The 23,166-nt window shown below is 24.0% G+C and overlaps 2 protein-coding genes across 6 annotated transcripts; both read left to right on the forward strand.

The window, feature by feature from the left end:
* Positions 1 to 352: 352 nt before the first annotated feature.
* Positions 353 to 10,811, forward strand: LOC126550016 (thiamine transporter 1-like). 4 transcript variants are annotated; one of them, XM_050200750.1, is made up of 11 exons: positions 353 to 781; positions 1,750 to 1,877; positions 2,453 to 2,623; positions 3,365 to 3,581; positions 4,269 to 4,412; positions 4,507 to 4,649; positions 5,152 to 5,254; positions 5,697 to 5,889; positions 6,319 to 6,460; positions 6,532 to 6,775; positions 10,674 to 10,811. In XM_050200750.1, exons 1-10 carry the CDS (start codon positions 715 to 717, stop codon positions 6,640 to 6,642), a joined length of 1,419 nt encoding a protein of 472 aa, XP_050056707.1. In that variant the 5' UTR covers positions 353 to 714; the 3' UTR covers positions 6,643 to 6,775; positions 10,674 to 10,811. The 4 variants fall into 4 exon arrangements, with proteins under 4 accessions (XP_050056707.1, XP_050056710.1, XP_050056708.1 ...); XM_050200751.1 differs by lacking the exon at positions 353 to 781 and adding an exon at positions 896 to 1,277; XM_050200752.1 differs by lacking the exon at positions 353 to 781 and adding an exon at positions 1,336 to 1,653.
* On the forward strand, positions 10,736 to 22,319 carry LOC114123704 (uncharacterized). 2 transcript variants are annotated; one of them, XM_050200754.1, is made up of 10 exons: positions 10,736 to 10,923; positions 10,982 to 11,109; positions 16,071 to 16,238; positions 16,419 to 16,635; positions 18,413 to 18,555; positions 18,676 to 18,819; positions 19,341 to 19,443; positions 21,468 to 21,660; positions 21,796 to 21,937; positions 22,065 to 22,319. In XM_050200754.1, the coding sequence occupies exons 2-10, from the start codon at positions 10,984 to 10,986 to the stop codon at positions 22,146 to 22,148; spliced, it is 1,320 nt and encodes a 439-aa protein (XP_050056711.1). In that variant the 5' UTR covers positions 10,736 to 10,923; positions 10,982 to 10,983; the 3' UTR covers positions 22,149 to 22,319. The 2 variants fall into 2 exon arrangements, with proteins under 2 accessions (XP_050056711.1, XP_050056712.1); XM_050200755.1 differs by having other exon boundaries at positions 10,750 to 10,898.
* The last annotated feature ends 847 nt before the right edge of the window (positions 22,320 to 23,166 follow it).

Here is a 23,166-nt window from a genome sequence, read left to right on the forward strand (position 1 = left end):
TTCTGCTGAGAATGTGTGTACAACTGTTTAGATTAAATTTCATAAATAAATAAAAGTTTAAATTAATTAAATTCATTGTTTTTCTTTTTTAAATTAAGAATAACAATAAAAAAATAAAATAAAACATAAAAAAAAGAAACTATGATGTTGAAAAAAATTATAAAATCAATCAATTAATTTTATTAATTACAGATTTAATTTAAATATAATTATCAGTTAACTGAATAAGTAATTGTACAATACTACAGATGTGCATACATTCTTCTAATCAAATAATGTTCTACTATATAGTTTATTATTTATTTAAATATTTAATATATAAATATATATTTTTATTTATCAGATTTAAAACGTGTCCGCATATCAGTGGCGTGAAAAACAGTGAAACTATACGGTTTGAGATTAGTGTAGGCATTTTTTAATTGGATTTTTATTTAGTCTTGGAGGATAGGTATTCCTGTGTTATTGTGGATTTGCCTATTCCTCTTGAACCGCTGGGTATAGTTAATATTATGATCCAAGTAACATAGGCGGATATTGGGAGGGACGGCTTAGGCCCCCCAAAAAAACGTAATCAAGCCACACCAGACGGTTGAAACGTCTAAAAATATGTGTTTTCATGGATAAAACAAATCTTACGGCCTACGAATGTGACCATTAAATGGCATTTGAATTTTATCCGCTTATGCCAAGCAAGTAAGACGTAAAAAAAACATGTTATATTTTCAAGTGAATATTATTTCAATACACGTTTCGAGATCCAAATACAAGCAAATTACAAGTATGTTTATGTTTGTATGTTGTTACCACGATTTTAAATCGTGATTGTTAGTTGTTACTCGTGATCTCATAATTAATCATGTAGGTGCTTACACGATGGGATGGCATGTACATAATCTAAGCATGATATTATAAACGGAGATAAGATTACCCTGTGGCCTGTTGGTACTGTCTGGGAAATATATTTTTAGTTTTTAAAATAATATTATATTATTATTCACGAAAATATACAAAATTAGAGAACCTACCTATATGTAATATGATTACAGGAATTATGTAATGTTTATGTTATTATGTAATAATAATATTATATTACCTTTATGGCTTTATGTCCTTCCTATACTTAGATGGAATAGATGGATAGGTAGTAGTATAGATTAAATACCTAATGAATATACGTAACAGAATGCTATTTAATAATTAATTGTTAATTAAAATAAATAAATAATATTATATAGGTTTAAGTTAGATGCTTATAATTATTTTTTTAATAATAGGTATGTATTTTTTTTTTATCTATTAAAAAGGGGTTACTATGAATTAGTTCTATATGAATGCATGGCCGCATGGGTATCAGTTCACTTCTTCGTTCTTACTTCTTAGGTCATTTTTTTGTTAACATATTTAAATACCTAATTTAATTTCTGGTTGATATTGACTTACTTGGTATTGTTTTTAATTATTTAAAATTGTTTGTGTACTCACAAGTCACAGTTAAAATTATAAGATTTCAGTAAAACTACTAAACTAAAAATAATGTACAAAAGTTCAGTACCTATAAGTAATTTAATAATAATAATTTTGTAGTCATTAATTATAAAAATATTATACTCCACTATTAGTACTACTCTTAGCGCCTGAATATAGATTTAGGTAACTATATGTATAAATATTTGTATTGTTAATACTTATGAAATGAAAAATTATTAATTATTGGCTTATAATAATGTTTGCACTTATGTTTTACAGTCATGGAAAGTTGGAAGAAAATTACATATGTGGTTGCCATTTTTATGTTTTTAGTAGAAACACGGCCATTAGAACCATATTTAACAGCTTATCTCACTGGACCAAATGGAAAAATTTCTCTTTCAGAGGTACCTAGTATTTTTTTTAAATTATTGTTTTATGAAAAAAATTTTATCAATAAAAATAGTAGTTTTTTAATTTTGCCAACAACAGTATCAATAAATACATTGACATTAGCTTTGGATAGTTTTGTATTATTATACATGCATTAAACAGACGTGCATTGCACGCCATGTGTTCGACATCGAGTCATCGAGGTAGTAGCGACGAGGCGACGGTAGTCGCGATAATGCACAAGTACCGTTTTTTTGTTTAAATAAAAATTACATGACCATATTATTAGGTAAGTTGTAATAACTATGATTTTTGTATGAGCGTCAATTACTTTGAACGGTTTGTGATTATAAAAAATGTCGTTTACATATTATTTTATAAAATTAATAATACTTGTGTAATAATTTACAGCATATAGGTAACCTAATTGTTTTATTATTGAAATTGTATTGAGTGGATTAATTTTTCATATAGGTAGATTTCTATATTTTTATGATTTTATGAATTATTTATTATTGAGTGACATGTAACTTTTTTTATAATTGACTCATGTTTGAGAGTTTTATAATCTGAATTTGTTATGTTACAGGCGGCTAACTCGATGGAATCTTTAAGATCATACTCTTCTCTTATAGCAACGCTGATAATGTTAATCATCTCAGACTATCTTCTATACAAGACTGTGGTCATATTCTTAACATTATGCTTATGTATCAGTTATATTCTCATGATGGGTTCACCAAGCCTAACAAAATTGAAAGTTAGTACTAATATTAAAAACATTTCTATTATAATAATGTACCATAGTATTTGCATACTGCATAGGCATACATTTCTTAATTCCACGAGCTGGGCTTATACTTTTTATTGATGACAAATAACCACAGTACCGAAATAACACTTTTAGAAGAATAATATAATATACGTGTAGGTACAATCGATATGTGACATTATATTCTCTTCAATAAACATTTTTATAAAAATATGTTTATACTTTATATTAAACAGCATTAATAATAATAATGGTTCTCATAAATATTTTAAAGACAATGCTCTATCAGAATATTCATTTAGGGTAATGGCATTGTAAGCCCCATGAAAGTATTGCTCAAACAAATTTTTAGCTGTTTGAGGTGCTCTAAAATCTTGTTAACAACAATATTGATAGCCTACTCTTTGTTTATACTAATTAACACCGATTTTGAGGAGTAGTGTCTATAATTTCATCTAAATGTATGCGAATGTTAAAGGGTTCAAATCAGAATACACAAAATAACTATTTTTAAGGTATAATTTAAAATTAACCAAAAAAAAATTATCATAAATTACAGTTAATTTTTTATGAATCACAGTGCCCTTAGGACACCATAGTGTATAGTTTGGGAATCATTGGTTTAGGGATATTTATATAGGGAGCATATATTTTTATCATTTGCATACCCTATGACCAAGATTTATGCATGTTTATGAGTAGGTATTTGTATTTTGTATAAAATTTCAGGTGTCAATGGTCTTCTACGGAGCAAGATACTGTGTCACAAATGTAGCATCATGTTATTTATTTGCTCATATCAAAGACAGAAAGCATTTCCAAAAGTCTGCCAGCATAGCAGCTGTTGGTTTGGAACTAGGAAAATTTTTTGGAGATGTCTCTGGACAAATTATAGTCAGCTCAAGTGGAGGAATTTACACAGCACTTCCATACTGTAATGCATTTGGTTAGTATTTAACAATATATTGTGTTCTGTTAGTTCATGTAAAAAACTCCACTCAATTTCCTATTGTTAAATTATTGTTATTTAAATAATATTATCATAATATACACTTAATTCTATGATAATATAACAAATATTAATTCTATACAAATTAATCATTGTCATTTTTTTTTTACAAATATACAACATATTTTTATATGAATAATATAGGTGATACAAATAAATTAGGTAAATTATTTTAAATATTGGTTATCCGATTACTTATTTTCTTATGATTAGATAAGTATCACTTTGAATATATACCATAGAATAGATTACTACTAACCTAATCTATTCTGTGTACATAGTATAGTTTTATTCTGAGCAAATTATTTTTCTATTTATTCAAAATCTAATTTAGATAACTTATAAAATTATAAATCATAATAAATATATTGAATTCTCAGTTTTATGATCAAATTAATTACCTTTAAATTTTCCTGTCATAATAATTAAAAAAACTAAAACATAAAATTGTGTTAGGTATTTAACTTGAATAAAATTTTAGACAAGCATTTATGTAATAATATAAAATTACAACCTTTGTAGTAAGTTTTTATAAACTCAGCATTAAATTATTCGTTATCAGATATTTTATTTAATATGTCAATGTAACTTCAATTAATGACTTAAATCAATTTATTTTTTCAGCTATGTTATTGGCTACAATTTGGGCTTTTTTATTTCCTCCTATTAATAAAAGGAATTCTTTGGAGATATATTTACCAAATGAAAAGACTACACTTCTCAAAACCAGTGAACAAATTACATCTGACTCTCATAAAATAAAACATAGTAGGTAATCATAAAAAATTAAAAACCATAACTTCTAAATAAATTACATACAAATGTATACAATAACATAACTAAATATTTATGACTTGTTTAGATTTTAATACCAGGGTAGATACAGAGTATAAGATAATAATTGTTTTGAAACAAATCTGGCTGGATTTTAAAACTTCATTCTTCAAAACAGTTATTTTGAAAAAATCACTTTGGTATATATTTGGCATGGCAGCATATTTTCAGGTACTTATCTACACTATAATAATTTATAAAGAGGAAAGATTTGATTATTTGTTTGTATTGAATCAGCTCCGAAATTACTGAACCGATTTAAATGAAATTCGGTACATAGATAGTTTAGACACTGAGAAAGGACATAGGTTACTTTTTAATACTAAAAAAGGCTGTAAGGGGTTGAAATAGGAGATGGTATGGCTTATAATTATTTGTTATTATGTTTATTTAAAAAAATAAATTTGACTAGTATCTAGAAAGATAATTTATACCAGTACATTATGTAATAATGTTATTTAGTTTACCTTTTACCACCACCATAAAAAAATAATTATGTTGTTATATACTAACATTAATAATAATATATTATGGTTTAGAATAATTTTTTTTTTTATATAATTATAATATTTTCTTGATCAGTTTATAAATGACAACCTATCTAAAATATGTTATAATCTACCCATTATTTCGGTAGCAATTAAGATGATATCTTAATTTTTTATTCTTATAGGTTTTAAATAATATGAACGTATTGTACTCATATGTTGTCAATAAATATGGTAATAATGATGTTTTGTCAAATGGATTTGCTGAGTCAATGGTCACATTGTGTGGTTAGTATTTTCAAATGTAATAATCAATTACTATTTACTAATTATTTTTATTTTAAATTGTATATCTGATTAAAAGACCTTTTGATTCTGTCTATACAGTTAAATCCTGGAATATTAATTTTATAGATTTGATTTGATTAGTACTACATTTTTAAAAGCAATGACTCTGTAAAAAAATTGTCAGCACTGTATAAGTATGTAAAATATCTTATAAAATTTACAAGTAATCTAAAACGGCTGAAATTGATAAATTTTAAACAAAATATAATAATTAAAATGTATACAATTTTTCAAAATTGAACTAATTGAAATAAATAATATATAAAATAGTAATTGGTATTTGATTACTTATTTCGCCATACATATTTTAATATTTATTAAACAAATATGTTACAATAGACATTGTTACTAATTATTATTTATTAATACATTTATATCTTAGGAGCTTTGGGTGCATATCTTATTGGTAAAGTGCAATTGGATTGGAATTATTATGGTGATATATTTACTTCATTTTGTTCTACTTTGATGGGTGTTTTCATGATATCATGTTACTTTTATGAACATATACAATTAATATATTTGTCATACATATTATATGGTCTAGTTAGTGAAGCAATATTAGTAATAACCTTGTGAGTATACATTTTAATAACTTTAAAAATTATCCTATAAATGGTTATATAACTATGTCACATTAATTGAGGCGAATAACAAAGATTACATTAAGGAAATTAAGCATTTATTATTATTTAATTTGATCATTTTTTTTTCTGTATTTTAGAAGTAATTAAGTTATTCCAGAAAAAGTAATTTGCCCAATTATTTGAATAGGTACATAAGTAATCTAAGTATCAAATTCAACTTAAAGTATATTTTATAGTCAATTTATTATGTTTTTTAAAGTTTAAATTCAAACATAAAATATTAAAAATATCAGTTTTGGTGATTTTAATTAAAAAAGTCTTGAGTGAATGTACTATATAATTGCTTAATATAATTTCTGTAAAATGTTATTCATTTTTGTTTAATTTGTTTGTGTTTTTTTTTTTTTTTGTATTTAGATCTGAAATAGCAAATCATCTAAAAAGTCAATGTTATTCCCTTGTAATAGGGTTTAATTTATTAGGTTCTTTAGTTATGTCAGCTATTATGACATTTTTTTTTGTTCAATTTAATTTTTTAGAAATTACTGTTCCCGGAAGAGTAAGTTAAAAATACAATATTTTACTAAATTAATGTAAAATTATTGTATGTATGTTATTATTATGTTTTAGTTTTTGTTCATTGGTGGTTTGTACAGTATCCTTGGAATTGTGTTTTTGGTTGTATATTTTTTTGATGATCAAAAAGAAAAAAAATATATGCCGACTGATATTTATTATTAAGACGTTTATTGTTATACATTAACTCAGATATTTTTAATAGTTATTAATGGTTGATATGAATTCATAAGTACACAGAGTTATGAAAATAAAATTATAAAAAGCCACAAATTATTGTTATACATCATTACCTCAGGTATTGTTTATAGTTATTATTAGTAAAAAATTATTTTAAATGTATTTTTTAATTAATAAATGATCTGGAGTACTTAAATCATTTTTCTAAAAAAAAACTAACAAGATGTAAGATATAAGAATCATAAAAAATGTGTATGGGTACATAATTTTAATACCTGGCATAAGTTAATAGTTGAAGATAATAGATTGTATTTTTTATTTAATTTTATTTAGCTTCAATAACTAATTATTAGGTATAATGAATATTACTACTTATCTTATTATATACTGCTAACATAACAATTTTTTTTCTTAAATTTTAAATTGATGATTGTTTAGTGTTTTTTGAAGTTTCAAAATTTCATGTAGTTTATTAGTTTAGATGCCTATTATATTATATTTTTCATGTTGTTTCTTATAGGTTTTGATAAATTTTAATTCTAATAAAATATGGTTTTACTGTTGGTTGTTACTTTGTTGACATAAGTGGTTCACTTTTTAGCTTTTGCCATCCAGTTACTATGTATTAATGATATATGGTTAAGCCCAATAATTATCAGTCTATTAAAACCCATTTCATATTTCCTATTGTTTTTTTATTTCACTTGGTTTTTGAATTATTTCTTTTACAATCTTTAGAGAGTACTTAAGCATTAAATATTTATTTGTATTTTATGTTATATGTTTGTATATTAATTTCTTTTAAATTAATTTTGTAATATACTTAACAATTTAGGCTATTTATTTATTCCCTTATTATTGTGGCCTAGAATACATAAAATAAAAAAGTAGGTAAGTGGGTACCGCTCTGCTATACATTAGGTACCATGTGCATCACTATTATATATTATTAGAGCGTTAAATTTGAATCCAATGATAGGTATCATTGTATACGAAAAACGATTCTGAACGAAGATAATTTGTCAGCCTAGGATATCCTTTCGAATGGTTGGTGAAAAAAGTGGTCTAAATAAATTAATGGCCTAAATAAACCAAAATTTAAGTTATTTCATAATTATTATAAGCTAAACTTATGGAAAATCTAGTATTGAATTTTCAACTCTTAGCTACTTATACAAACATTTTTATGAATTATACCTACAAAATAATTTGCAAATATTCATGGTTTTGACGAATTTTTGTCAATACTTGAACTTAAAATGCTAATAAGAAAAAACTGTGCCTATGTATTCTTATATTTTTTTAATCACTATAAGAATAACTTATAAGGAACTTTGTATTAAATTTTCAAGAGTTTTGATTGGGCCAAAAAAATTTTATCCACACTTCAAAAAAAAATTTTCAGAAAAATTGAAAATTTCAGTTGTCTATAGGTAAATAGCTCAAAAAAGTCAAAATATTTTGAAAATTAAATCATGTAAAGAAAATGCCAATCTAAATAACTGTTGAAATTTTTAAGTATCTACGACTTATACTTTTTGAATAATAACAAATATTTAAAATCGTTTAAGGATAAATCGTTACTGTTACATTATTCCGTAAAAACTTAAAATTCAAATACACTTAAAATTTTTCCTGTAATGATGCTTCAAGTTTTCTCTATAGCTATTTGAAGGAAAACTTAGTGTTGTATTTTTAATTCTTAGTTATAAATTATAATCATAAAAATTTTTATGATTTTTCAAGTTCAAAATTATTTGCAGTTTTTCGTGATTTCGACATATTTCGTACACATTTGAACTATAAACGCTTATAAAAAAATGTATTTATTAATTTTTTTTAGCTAGAATAAGAACAACTCAAAAGGAACCTTGTATTAAATTTACAAGTTTTTTTGGTCATCCAACATTTTTTTATCGACACTTCAAAAAAAAATTCTTATAAAAATCGAAAATGTCAGTGGTCTATAAATAACTCAAAAAAATTCAAAATTTTTTTGAAATTTAACTGTATATAGATAACACTAACATAAACATTTATAAATTTTGAAATTAAAGCATTATTTACCTATATATATTATTTTAAGTGATGTGTGTTTTTTGTTTTTTGTTTTTGTGTCTGTGTACAACATAACTAATCGAAATAATGCTTCAATTTCAAACTTTGGGGATAGTTTCTGATGGCAAAGTGAATATCCTTGGTGCATTATAGAGGTAAAAAGTAAACATTTTCCTACAGTTTTCAAAAAAATCTAGAAAAACAAAAAAAAAAAAAATAACGGAAAAACGGGAAATTTTTGCTTAATTTAATTTATTTACAGTGAATATATTATTAGATTCTGAACGAAGTGATGAATGTGTTGATTTTACAATGATGTGTGTTTTTTTTGTGTCTGTGTACAGCAACTAGTCGAAATAATGCTTCAATTTCAAACTTCGGGGGTGGTTTCTGATGGATAAGTGAATATCCTTGGTGCATTATATATAAAGTTAAAAAGTAAACATTTTCCAACAGTTTTCAAAAAATTCGAGAAAAACAGAAAATAAATAACGGAAAAACGGGAATTTTTACGCAAAACCAGTTTTCGACCAAATTGATTTTTTTATATGGTTGTAATTCAAAAACTAATGACTGTAAATACTTGATATTTTCACCAAATGTTTATGTTAGTGTTATCTATATACAGTTAAATTTTAAAAAAATTTTGAATTTTTTTGAGTTATTTATAGACCACTGACATTTTCGATTTTTATGAGAATTTTTTTTTTTGAAGTATCGATAAAAAAATGTTGGATGACTAAAAAAACTTGTGAAATTAATACAAAGTTCCTTATAAGTTATTCTTATAGTGATTAAAAAAATTATAAGTATACAGAGGCACAGTTTTTTCTTATTAGCATTTTAAGTTCAATTATTGACAAAAATTCGTCAAAACCATGAATATTTGCAAATTATTTTGTAGGTATAATTCATAAAAATGTTTGTATAAGTAGCTAAGACTCTAAGAGTTGAAAATTCAATACTAGATTTTCCATAAGTTTAACTTATAATAATTATGAAATAACTTAAATTTTGGTGTATTCAGACCATTAAAACATAAACCAACTTTTTCACCAACCACTGGAAATTATATCCTAGGTTGGCAAATCATCTTCGTTCAGAATCGTTTTTGTATACAATGATAAATATCATTGGATTCAAATTTAACACTCCTATAATATATAATAGTGATCCACGCACGGCACCTAATGTACAGCAGAGCGGTACCCACTTATACCCGCTTTTTTTTAAAAATTTTTACACAGCAACCGGTTGCTATAAACAATAACCTTCTCGACTGGTAACATTCTCGGTATCGCACAAATTAACAGAACGACCCTCAGCCATAAGGCATAAATTATTCATGTCAAAATAATTTTTAAGCATTAATTGAATTTATTATTTTTGCAATTTTATGGATGTGTGAAAAACAAAATTGATTTTGCATAATTTTTTTTAAAATTAATTTTGCCTTTTCCCTAAAAATAGTAGGTACAAGGAATTTCCAATTTTTATCTCTCTATACTTACCGACTAGATCCAATTTGCTATCATAAAATACCCTTAAAGTTGATGATCAAAGTATATTTCTACTACTTATGAATTATTGCGTTTACACACAAAACAAAAAGAAACACGTCATAGGTATGGTTATCAGTACTTACACTCATCGCTCTGTTTTGAATTAAAAAAACCTGTCCAATGAAACAAAATTAACCCATCCGCAGAAATTGGCATTTAACGGGTATTAACAGTCGCTTAAAAATTATCATGTATAGATGATAGATAAATTACTTATTTCAATTCTTCATAATCTGTTAATTATCAATGATTGGTTGTCGGTAACATACCCACCTCATTACTCAATAAACTTTGTAAGTTTATCTGTGTAAAATATAATATTATATATTAGTACTATATTATTATTTTATTAAAAAAAAAAAACATGTTATCATAATTCATATTTCATTGTACCAGGTCGTTATTCAATATTTATGTTACTAAATACTAGATAGGTACCTACCTGCTGTACCTACACAGTAAATATGATTCATTTCACTGGGTGATTTATTACAAGCAACTTGTTAATTTAAATTTCAATCGGTATGATACCTATCTAAGATCTATTCAAATTAATATTATCTATCTATATCTACTTACCAGCTACTTAGGTACTGAAGTCGTTTGAAGTAAAAGCATCCAGTGGGTACATAGTTGCCCGATAACGGTACAATAAGTATATTAGGTTATGAGTTTATTATAATAATTTTTTTTAACTTTTTTAGCGATGGAAAGCTGGAAAATAATTACGTATAATGTTGCGATATGTATGTTTTTTTTTGAAATACGACCTCTTGAAACATATTTAACAGCTTATCTTACTGGACCAGATGGAAACGTTTCGCTTTCAGAGGTAATTATTATTATTTATATATATTATACATTTTAACTTGTGGGTTTTATTAAAATTGAAACTTACAATAACGACGAAAATTGACTGTAAATTGTAATATTATACTTGTTTGATTTTTCGGTAGGTACCTAAATACTTACCTATTAAGTTCTAACATGTTATAAGTAATTAGTAATAGTACAGCATTTAAGTACCTACCTAAATAATAAATTAATTATTTAAAACATATGGTTAATTGTATATTTAAGTCTATACTCTATACTCAATTTATTAACTCTAATTATTTCTGACTGTAATAATATGATAATAATGCTGTATAGTGATGTATAATTATTATGATCCAAATCAAATTCTTAATTAAACATTAGTGATTAATATATAGGTAGTCCAAGAAATACTAATTCGCAATATTAAATATTAATCAAAGTACATTACATCATCAACCATACATACATATTATAAGTTATGCAGAGATCATTAACACAATTTACTGGTTTTAAAAAATACCTATTGATAGAACTGTAGATATCACAAAAAAACTAGTTATTTAAACATAGATAATACAAATACACACTGAATAGAGCTATAGAGTAGGTATAATATGTTGTTTTGATATAGCTATTGCAGGGTAATTTATTATTACAGTATAGAGATTGATACAATTTTTCCGAAAGTATTGCATTTATTATACCTAATATTAGTATTTATTTATTATAATAATATAGTTTACTTACAAATATAGTATCATAATATTATATTTTATAAATTTATATATTCAAAATCTAATAACATCTTTCTGTGATAAAAGTATAAAACAATAAAATTTGATTTAAAATTCAAATTATACCTATATATAAAAAAAAAATAATTAAATAATTAATTTTTAATTTTTAATTAAATTAAATTCATTTTAAAAATTGTTTAAATTGTTTCATTGTAAAACAATAAAAATTTATTAATAATATACATACCTAGATAATAATATTTTAAAAGTAATTAAAAATGTTATTACGTAATACGTATTTTCTCAAATAATGTTTTAGATTCTGAACGAAGTGATGATAATGTATTGATTTTACAATGATGTGTTTTTTTTTGTGTCTGTGTAGAGCAGAGGTTCCCAACCTTTTTTGACTCACGGCACCCTTAGTCATTTTCTAAAAATCCGTAGGCATCTTATCGACTATTTCGGTTTTATTTAGCAGTGCATATGTATATAAAACAAATAGTAAGATATGTAGATTATAGGTATATTATAGTATAAACACATATTGTATTTTATAAAACAAATTTTTACATTGAAAATTAACTATATATTTTTATTTTTAATTATTATTGCATAAATAATGTAATAAAAAATATATTTTAAACAATTTCGCGGAATTTTAAATAAATTTCGCGGCACCCTGGTTGGGAATCTCTGGTGTAGAGTGTACAGCGTAACTTGTCGAAATAATGATTCAATTTCAAACAACTTTGGGGATGGTTTTTTATATGGTGGTAACTCAAAAACGAACATCTGTAAGTACTTGAAATTTTCACCATATGTTTATATTAGTGTTGTCTATATACAGTTAAATTTTTTAAATATTTTGGTTTTTTTGAGCTTTTTATAGATCACTGAAATTTTTCGATTTTTCTAAGTTTTTTTTTTTTTTAAATGTCGATAAAAAATGTTGAATGCCAAAAAAAACTTGAAATTGTAATACAAGGTTTCTTATAGGTTTTTCTTATTGTAACTAGTTAAAAAAAAAAAATAATCGTTATTCACAATTTTTTTTTTATAAGCGTTTAAAGTTCAAATTTTTACGAAACATGTCGAAATCGCGAAAATTTGCAAGTTATTTTGTAGTAAAAATTCATAAAATTTTTTATTTATATCTAAGGTTAACAATTTAACAAGTTTTCCTTTAAATGGCTTTGGAGAAAACTCGAAGCTTCATTATTGGAAAAATGTTATGAGCGTTTGAATTTAAAATTTTTACAAAATCGTGTAACGATAACGATTTATCCTCAAACGATTTTCAATAGTGTTATTATACAAAAAGTATATATTATTACCTTTGTCAAATTAAAAATTAATCTAATTAAATTATAAGTATCAATATTTTAAAAACACCTCGTGATACAAAAAATGTGGAACGGCTAAGACGAAATTAAACTTAAATTGAAGACTATAAAAATAGTAAAATATGTCGTTACAAATTTGTCAAACAAATATCATAGAACTAGAAAAAATATAATTTAATTCTTAACTCTGGACATAATATTCATGAATGCATTATGTAGGTATTCGTATTATAAGACTATATTCATTTTTATTCGATTAATGTAATAGATATATTACAATATTTTATTATTTATTTATTCACAGTTGTAGGTAATAATAATTTTTATAAAAATTACATTTTTGCATACATTCGTAGCCCGTTATTACACTCAGGTTTCTATTAGTTTAGTATAACCTATTGGTAATGGAAATGCAACTTTTTATTAACTATTGAATTAGACTATAATGGATGATTCAGCAAGCATGCACAATCCGTTTTCTTTTTCAATAAGGCAGTTATTCAAAATATAATTTTTGGAATTTTTAAATTTTGAGATTCTTAGAAATCTTTAAAAGTGTTCCGGGGAAATAAAAACTTATATTTTTCAAATGATTACTGACGTATAAATAAATATCAAAATTCGAACTAGTAGTTTTTGAGTTATTTAACATTGTGTATCCATAAATGATAATCTAACCCAACTGCGCTTGAATATAGAAAGGTTATAGTACTTTGAACATTTTAGCAATTATATTAAGAGATTATAGAGAACGCTTCACGCACGTGTGTTGTCACTATTTTATAAACGTAGAACATAAAAAAAAATTGTTTCACGTGAGTAACAGCTCTTAAAGTTGTGATCCAAATTTTCAAAGAATAAAAAGGAATATCATTTTTAATTTTTCGATATCACTAATACAAAAAAAAGTTATTTTCATTTAAAAACCATTATTTTTATGTAAAACTTGAATAACTCTTTTTGTATTTTTGATGTCGAAAAAGTAAAAATGTTGCGCGTCCAAGTCTCCTCTTTCTAGTGTGAAAATTTGGTTGCCTTGGGTTACAACCTGAATTGTCCTTGCTCATGTGAAACTGTTATTATGTTGCACGTTTGTAAAACGGAGACAACAAAAACGGGTAAAGCGTCCTCTTAATCTATAACAATATTTATAATATTTAAAATTGTTCAAGTATAATAATAATACTAGATTCAATATTACATCTATTTTATACTTTCATAAAACTATTTTCAAGGACTTTTATTCTTAATATAAATATTTAACATTTGAAAAACTAGCCGTTTAAACTTTGAATTGAGGTACCTCAAAATTAAAAAAAAAAAATTGTTCACTTAAATTTAATACAAACTATTAGCATCTGTTAATAGTTTACATTATAAAAAGAGCGGTTTCATTTGAAAAACAGTAGCTTTTATGGCCACAGGACCCTTTTTAAGTAATACTAAAAATGTCAACAATTTGTAAATATGATCTTTAAGTATATTTAAAAATTCCTGAGTTTGGAATTTGAATATATTCGTTATTATATTAAATATGGATTAGGGGGAGTATATACTTCATAGTTGGATTATTATATTAAATTATGTTTTAATAGGTAATTCATACTTATTTTTGTGTATAACAGTGTAACAAATAATTCCCAATTATTAATTATTATAATTAAACAGTCATGACTGAACGACAACGACTTATGATCACACAATAATGAGGCAATTAAATCCTTTTTACAACACATTATTTATACAATTCAAATTATATAAAAAATAATTTTGTATATTAATAGACAGCAGTGATAAAAAAATAAAAATAATAGGTACATATTTTCAACTCTCGTTATTGAAATTATTGAATAAAATATTTGAAAAATTAATTACTCATTATAAATATTTTAATGTAGACAAATTATAAAAATGATAAATGCTATAGTTTATTATAACATTTGAAAACCTTGTAAAAATTATCTATTAGATAATGGGATATTTATTAGGAACCTACTATACTTATTAAATATTTAACGATCTTTCCTGTTAGTCAGTTTTCATTAATTTAGAAACTAATAAATATTCTTCCAATATTTACATTATTATAAGTATACTTAACTATTTAATTTAATTGTTTGGCTCACATAGTTTGTTTTTGTATACCTAACATAGTATTATCATATAGATAACCTAAAGGTGTTGGGATTAATACCTATTAATTGAATATATTAATTGATTAATTTACTATTATAATATTTATAATTGGTTTTAATTTTGCTTATGTATAGTAGGTAATATTATATAATGTGAAATTAATGGATAATAATATAACATCAAAGTTCGTTTAGTAGGAAAACAAATATTATAAAACATGATTGGAAATAAAGAAAGGATTCATATTGAAATGATTTGTTGTAGAGCTTTTAAATTACTCGGGTTTATATTGTTTATAATGAGAACAACTTCTGATTCAAAACTTGATAATTTTTTATGTTAAATGCCAATACGAATCCCAATTTTATATTTCCTTAAAATGTTGTTATTTCGTTTTTTTTTTTACCAATTATTTTATGTTAAAAACAATCTAGTTTAAATACATATATTGTAACATAAATTTAATAATGGTAACACCCGTTTAAATATAAATAAATAATTTAAACATATAGTCAAACATTTATAATACAGTTCAGTAAAATTAGATGTATAGTATACCTTAATGGTTTAATATACCTAATGTATATTACACCTACCTAAATAATACCATAAAAATCAAAGGAACTTCATATATTTTATATTAATAAATTTGTTAAATACCGCTTTGCTTTTAATATTGTCTATTTACTGTTGATTGTTATACATGCTTGCGTATTATACAATGATACTAATTATCGTACAATCTTATTTGTTAGGTGGCTAACACGATGGAGTCAATCAGATCGTATTCAGCTCTCATTGCAATTGTAATAATGCTAACCATTACTGAATACTTTTACAAGCCGGCAATCATAGTCTTAACAGGTTGCTCATTTATTGGCTATACCCTGATGGCAGATTTTCCGAGTTTGACACAGTTGCGAGTTAGTACTTATAAATTATATTATAAAATAACACTTACGTCTTACGTCCTACATGGATGTATTATAGTATGTGGCAAAAGATAATACAACAAAAATATAGTTTTATCTGTTTAACGACATTTGTCATTATTTTTCACTGATGAGAACACTAACTATACTACTTCTATGCTTATATTATAGCTAGGAACGGCTGCAATAAATGCAGCGTCGAACGCCTACATAATAGGTTTTAGCTATTTGTTCAGCCAAATTAGTGACAGACAACAGTATCAAAAGGCGACCAGCATTGTCTCGGTCAGCTTACAGCTTGGCATTTTTTGTGGTTCTATATTTTCTCAAATAATTGTTAGTATCACCGGAGGAACTTATACAATTCTACCTTATTGCAGTGCAGCCGGTAGGTTATTATTAGTCTTTAGTTTTGAACCGTTTTATTAAGTTAAATTCATGTTTTAATGTATTTTTATATTATTATACAAGTAATGTTAGAGTCAAATTATTTGAACGCTACGTGTAAAAAATTACATTTTTTTTTTCGAGCGTGCCATGAAAAATATTATAGGTATATTTAATATGTAGACATGTAGTATACTATTATATTATATAATATAAGTAACGTCCGCTGCCAATATATATTATGTTACTGTGCATTTTCGCAATTGGTGAATTCTGACAGTCACCGGGTAATGTCGTCGTACACCAAAGTCATTGGTGAATGATGGCATATTGATTGAATTTGTGATGTTAGTAAACATTCATTAGTAAATTTTGATATTTATAATTTATGAAACGATGTTGGTGAATGTTGGAAATGCCGATATTATTTAATATAATTTAGGAATATTGGAAGCGTCACAATTATAATACAGTATCTTATACTATCATACTATCTATAGTCTATACCTAATAGTTAATACCTATGCAGTATAAAATACTAAACAATTTGAACAAATTGATAATTTTGATAAAATGTTTTATTATCTTACCCTTTATTATATTTGGATAATCTTAATGTTATGTTGCCTTGGTATAATTTAGTATGACATTGTCATTCAACGAAGTTATATTTTTATTAAAAAAAAAAAAAAAAAAAAATTGTATTTAAGGGAATTTTTTTAAAATAGAAAAACATGTGTGAAGTATTTTATAATAAATTTAATGATTTAGTAGGTGTACACACACACACACACACACACACACACACACACACAAAATGTATATGTATTTTGTTCCGGGTTGTATAAATAATCACAAACAAATTTAACAAATGTAAATGCGTTTTAAATAGAAAGCAAATTAATTATTATTTAATGTCCGAGGTTGATCCATTAAATTTTATTAAACTATTAAATTAATCAATTTGTTATGCAACTTGGCATAGATTTTCTACTTTCTTGCAACTATAGCGTTAAATTTAATGCTCAGTGCACGCATTTAGGGTTGAGACTATAAATATAGAGTACTCAAAGAAAACGGTAAAATTTGAATATAATATAGAACAGATGGATCGTGGTATTTTTGTTAACATTATGAACTGCCATGTATTAATCACATGGATCAGTTCATAACGTTCAGTTGGCATTAAGGCGATTTAAAAAAATGATAATGTTAGATTAATGTATAGTGTATATAGATACGTACGAATTGAAACTATTTAACGGACAATAATTTCAAGACATGAGATTTTTAATCTTTAGTCTCATTATGAAATATAATATAGTTTCTATTTCCAATAAAACAATATTTTGCAAATATTTTTTTACTTCTTTGAGAGTTTAGTAGATATTTCATATTTTTTCGTTTTCCTATAAGACCCTGTATTATTATAATTGTTATTATCTTTAAGTATAAAGGTTATAATTTTTCATTTACTCAAGTACATTGTTTGTAAATATATAGTAGTAGTTTTTTGCTGATGTAGGTACGAGTATAAGACAATCACAGAATACTGAATATTACGGATAAATAGCAGAGGATAAGATGAATGGTTTTATTATATTCTCGGGTTTTGAAAATATATTATATCATTTGGTTTACTTTTATAAAGTTTCGTGTATATTATCACGTAAATTAATATCGTTATTAGTAAATTTATGTAACATGAACTTTTAACTGCTCTTTTTATACTTTAATACATATTTGTTTATAATGAAAATCCTTTTACTTGTTTTTAGCAATGTTCTTATCTATAATAAGTGCATGTCTACTTCCGACGAAAAAAGGACATTCTTTTCTAATGACGAATGTGCTTAACGAAAATACTAGACTTCTCGAAAATGGCTTAAAAAACAAAATGGAAACTCGTGAAAAAAATATTGTAGGTTATCATGAAATATTCTTAAAATAAACACAAATTAGCATAAGGAAAACACGCCAGATTATGATATCTGAGAGCCTGACTAGATTCTGTAACAATTAGTAAAAGAATTTTATCTAGGTTATGATGCAATCTATTAAGAATAATACTGCAATGGAAAATAACTTAAAAGGATTATTGGCGAACTTTAAAAAATCATACTCGGATACAGTTGTGCTAAAAAGGTCCATTTTGTACGCGATCACTATGGGATCACATTCACAGGTATCAAAATGATTGTATTATTAAACTGTTTTAATATAGGTAATTATATACTAATTTACTAAATTGATTTACCAAGAATTAGTTTAAATTAATAAATATAATTCAAAAACAACATTATAAAATACAAATAGTTAATAATAAATACTCGTATTATTATTAAAATGAGTTGTTATCAGTAGTTCTCCGCCCATTTTAGCTAGGCATTTATATTTAATTTTACTTTACATTTAGAAATAGTAAAATTTTTTTATTTAAAATTGTTAGTACTCGATATTTTGTCGTTCGTATGAATTAAAACGACATTGGTATTATTTATAGTCAATACCTACTCACAATTATTAATAAAATAGAATATTACTGTTTCGCATTTCCGCATCGTAGATGTAATAATAATAATGATATTATTAGCTCAAGTATGTATTTATACAATGTAGAAAAATAATATAATAATTATATATATTTTTTTACTTTGTAAATCGATAACAGTGATATATTATAATTAATATTTTATTATATTTTAGACTTTAATTAACATGAATGTATTGTATTCGTACATTGTCAGTAAACCAGGTAATCAAGATGTCTTGTTAAACGGATATGCGGATGCAATGTTTAGTTTGTTTGGTTTGTAATTTTTTATTTTTATTAATTAAATAAATAACACATTATATTGTAGTAGTTTAAAAAATATATATATTATTACGGTTTCACGGACCAAGTAGAAATTGTAGTGCGTTCGTGTTATGAAGGAACAATCGTTAGGTAGTTACGTACTTAATAGATGTTTTGAATTTGAATTCAATGATAAATTATTGCATACAGATTCTATGTAAAAACAGTGGGTCAGTCTCTATTTCGAATGGTTTTTTATAATTTATTAATATAAAAAAAGCAAACAAAAACTAAAACATTGCATATTATGTTGTATTATAAGTTGTATTTATTTATTTTTATATTATATTATATGTTATAAACTTTTTAGTCAATAAATCTTAACCTAAATAACGGTGTGATTAGAATCGTGGTATGAATAGTTTTAATCAGTAAAGTATTTAAAAAAATCCATTATGTATATTAATTAATAATAATTAATGTATGATTTTGTCGTACAAGTTTTAATTCTCTACGATTAAAATTTTTTGAATTAAGTACATCAATATTAAAGCGTTAGAAAAAATGGTTATTTATTGTTAAATATACAATTTCCTTTAAATTAGAACATTAAATATTTATATTAACATAAAATTATGTAGATGTTTTTCTGTTATTAGATCTTGAGGGGAACGTTAAATGTATTGATTTTACTATAATTTATTTTTTTTGTAGATGAGTTAACTGTAAGTTGTCGATAAAATGCTTTGGTTTTCAAAAATAAAGGTGGTTTTGGTTATAAAATTGGTTCTAGTTTGTAATTTGAAGAGGTGAAATTTAAAAATGTCCTATTATTTTTATAATTAAAAAAAAAAAACAAAAAATTAAAGAAAACCGTAAACTTTTTAATTTTAAACAATGTTGATTTTTTTTTTTTTTGATTTAACTTGAATACGAATAATCGTAGGTACTTCTTTTATTTAAAATTATCAAAAAATTTCGATTATTTTTAAGCTATTTGTAGATTGTACATAAATGTCGATTAAAAGTTATTTGCTAGGTAGAAATTCTTGAAAATTATAATGCAAAGATTTTCATTAGTTTTTAATTCCTAATTAAAAAATATCGAAAATCAATAGTCACTCTATGTTTTTAAAAACAATTTTGTCAAAATTCATAAAAGTTAAGAAAATTTATAATTATTTTGTCGTTAGAAATAAATACAATTTTTTATTCTTAGATCTACTTATGATTTAAAAAATAAATACAAGGTTTTTTAATAGTTTTACACATGAAAAAAAGAATTCTACCGAGAAGCCAAATTATTTTTTTACGAACAATTCAAATGTTTTAATATTTGTTAATCACGCTAAAAATAATTTTTTTCTTTGAACAATTTTTGATATCTTATTACAATAATAGATACTTGATATTTTTACAACATTTTATATTAAGTATCAATTTCATTGTAAGATAATTTTTTTTTTAAATTTTCTTGTGTTTAACTTTTTTTTGAGTAAATTATTCATTGGACATTAAATTTTTATTTGTTGTGTTTAAATTTTGGTTTTTACTGTTACATTTTTGTATATATTTTCTTCTACAAAATAAAGTATAAAAATGTTTTATTTTCATTAAATGTAACCTTTATAAATAATGAGAATTTACAATTTTTTGTTTTTAATAAATACATTACATATAGGTAGATAAAAAAATATCTACTCCTTTAAACCTATGATTGTGATGGAGTAGAGAAACTAGTAGAAAGTAATAATAATGATAATTAATAAACAATAATTATATCTATCAATGTTTTATAAATATATTTGTAAGTATAATGTTATGCCACTTCTCATATAATACAACAAGTAATATTATTAATGAATTTAATATTACCAACAGTAGATGTATTATACAGGTTTTAAAGTGTATTCACTTAATATTTTAACTTAAAATATAAACCGTCTTCATATGTATTTCATTACTCCTTTGTAAATTTACCCAAAAATTATTATTTTAATTTGTTTTTTATTCACTTTTAATTTTTGTATTTTCAGGAGCATGGGGTGCCTATATCATTGGAAAATTGAAATTTGATTGGAATTATTATGGCGATGTCTTTACTGCCGTTTGCTGCTCTATCATGGGAATTCTTATGATGACATGTTATTTTTACAACCATTTGTGTTTTATATATTTATCGTATATATTATACGGTATGTTTAGTCAAATGGTATTTGTTTCAAATTGGTAAGTATACATTACATTATGAATACTTAAAAATACCAAATAAAATAGTTAGGTATCATGATTAATTCTAAAGATTGACTCGTTAAGTATTCATCTTTAAACTAATTTTACTAAATAATTTATTTTTTCATCAAGCTCCGAAATTGCGAAACGATTGAAGAACAATGCCTTTTCTCTTGTTTATGGATTCAATTTATTTGTATCTTTATTAATATCTGCTTTTATGACAACATTTTATGTTCAAATTAATTTTCTGGATATTACTATTCCCGGACGGGTAAGTTAAAGTAGAAATATTATGTTTACATAATACAATGTATAACTTGATATTATAATTAATTATACATTATTATTATAATATAATTTATATAATATTTAATATTACATTACTTTTTTTTTTTTAGTTTTTGTTTATTGGTGGTTTAAATGTATTTCTTGGAATAGGATTCTTTTTCACTTCGTATCTCAGAATGACCAAGCCCCGATGATGAACAACACTATTTTTATATTATAATATTATAATCTGAATATTCTTGATATTTATTGTGTCTATAATTATTATTTTTCAATATAATAAAATAGTAAATTATAATTTTTTGTACGACATTAGTATGCCTAATAATAATTTACATAAATATAATTAATATTATACTTATCAATTAGTATTATATGTTATTATTTTAATATTATGTAAGTATAATAAATTGCGTTTATAATATCAAGTATAGTTTAAGTGATAATTTCATTAAATACGATAGTAGAAAACTGTCACTACCAAAAAACTTTTAGTTTTAAATTAATTAATATCATCCGTGCCAATTCCACTACGACAAAGAGACCTACACTAGAACTCTTATAGTTTATTTAGCGAAAACATTTTTTAAATTTTTTGTCAATGTGCACGGTTAGTGGTTTTATGAACATATAAAGATAGTGGGATGGATATAACTTTTAAAAATATGTTAAATAATTAAAACCCCTGAAAAAAACTAGAAATCGCTACTGATGCATTGTGATTATGATAAATTTATAAGAAGTAAGAAATTATTCATCACTTACCTAATATGAAAAATGGTGCTTTTAACAAGGAATATACAATAGGTATTATTTAGAAAATGTATTTATTTCAGCTACCTATATTATATTTGTTAATGAATACCATTTTAAACGTTTGCTTAATTTTTTAATTGAAACGTATTGTTTATTTTTATAAAGTATTTATAATAGTTAATAATCAGTACTATATATTATGCATATTTGGTGTTTGATAATATTAAATATAATATAATGAACGATAATTGATAGGCAGTTGAATGAATTGTTATAAAATGTTCGGTAACTTTTCTAATTTATTTTTGTTATTTATAGTTTTAATTCATAAAATGAACAATACAATTATTTTCTCAATAGACATTTGATATATAAAAAAAATAATAAAATATGTTAAATAATATAGGTAATTTCAAATTTCAAAAAATAAAATAAAAACAAAGAAAGTTTTATTTG

The sequence above is a fragment of the Aphis gossypii genome, chromosome 2 (genome assembly GCF_020184175.1).
Source record: "Aphis gossypii isolate Hap1 chromosome 2, ASM2018417v2, whole genome shotgun sequence".
Classification (NCBI taxonomy): Eukaryota; Metazoa; Arthropoda; class Insecta; order Hemiptera; family Aphididae; genus Aphis; species Aphis gossypii.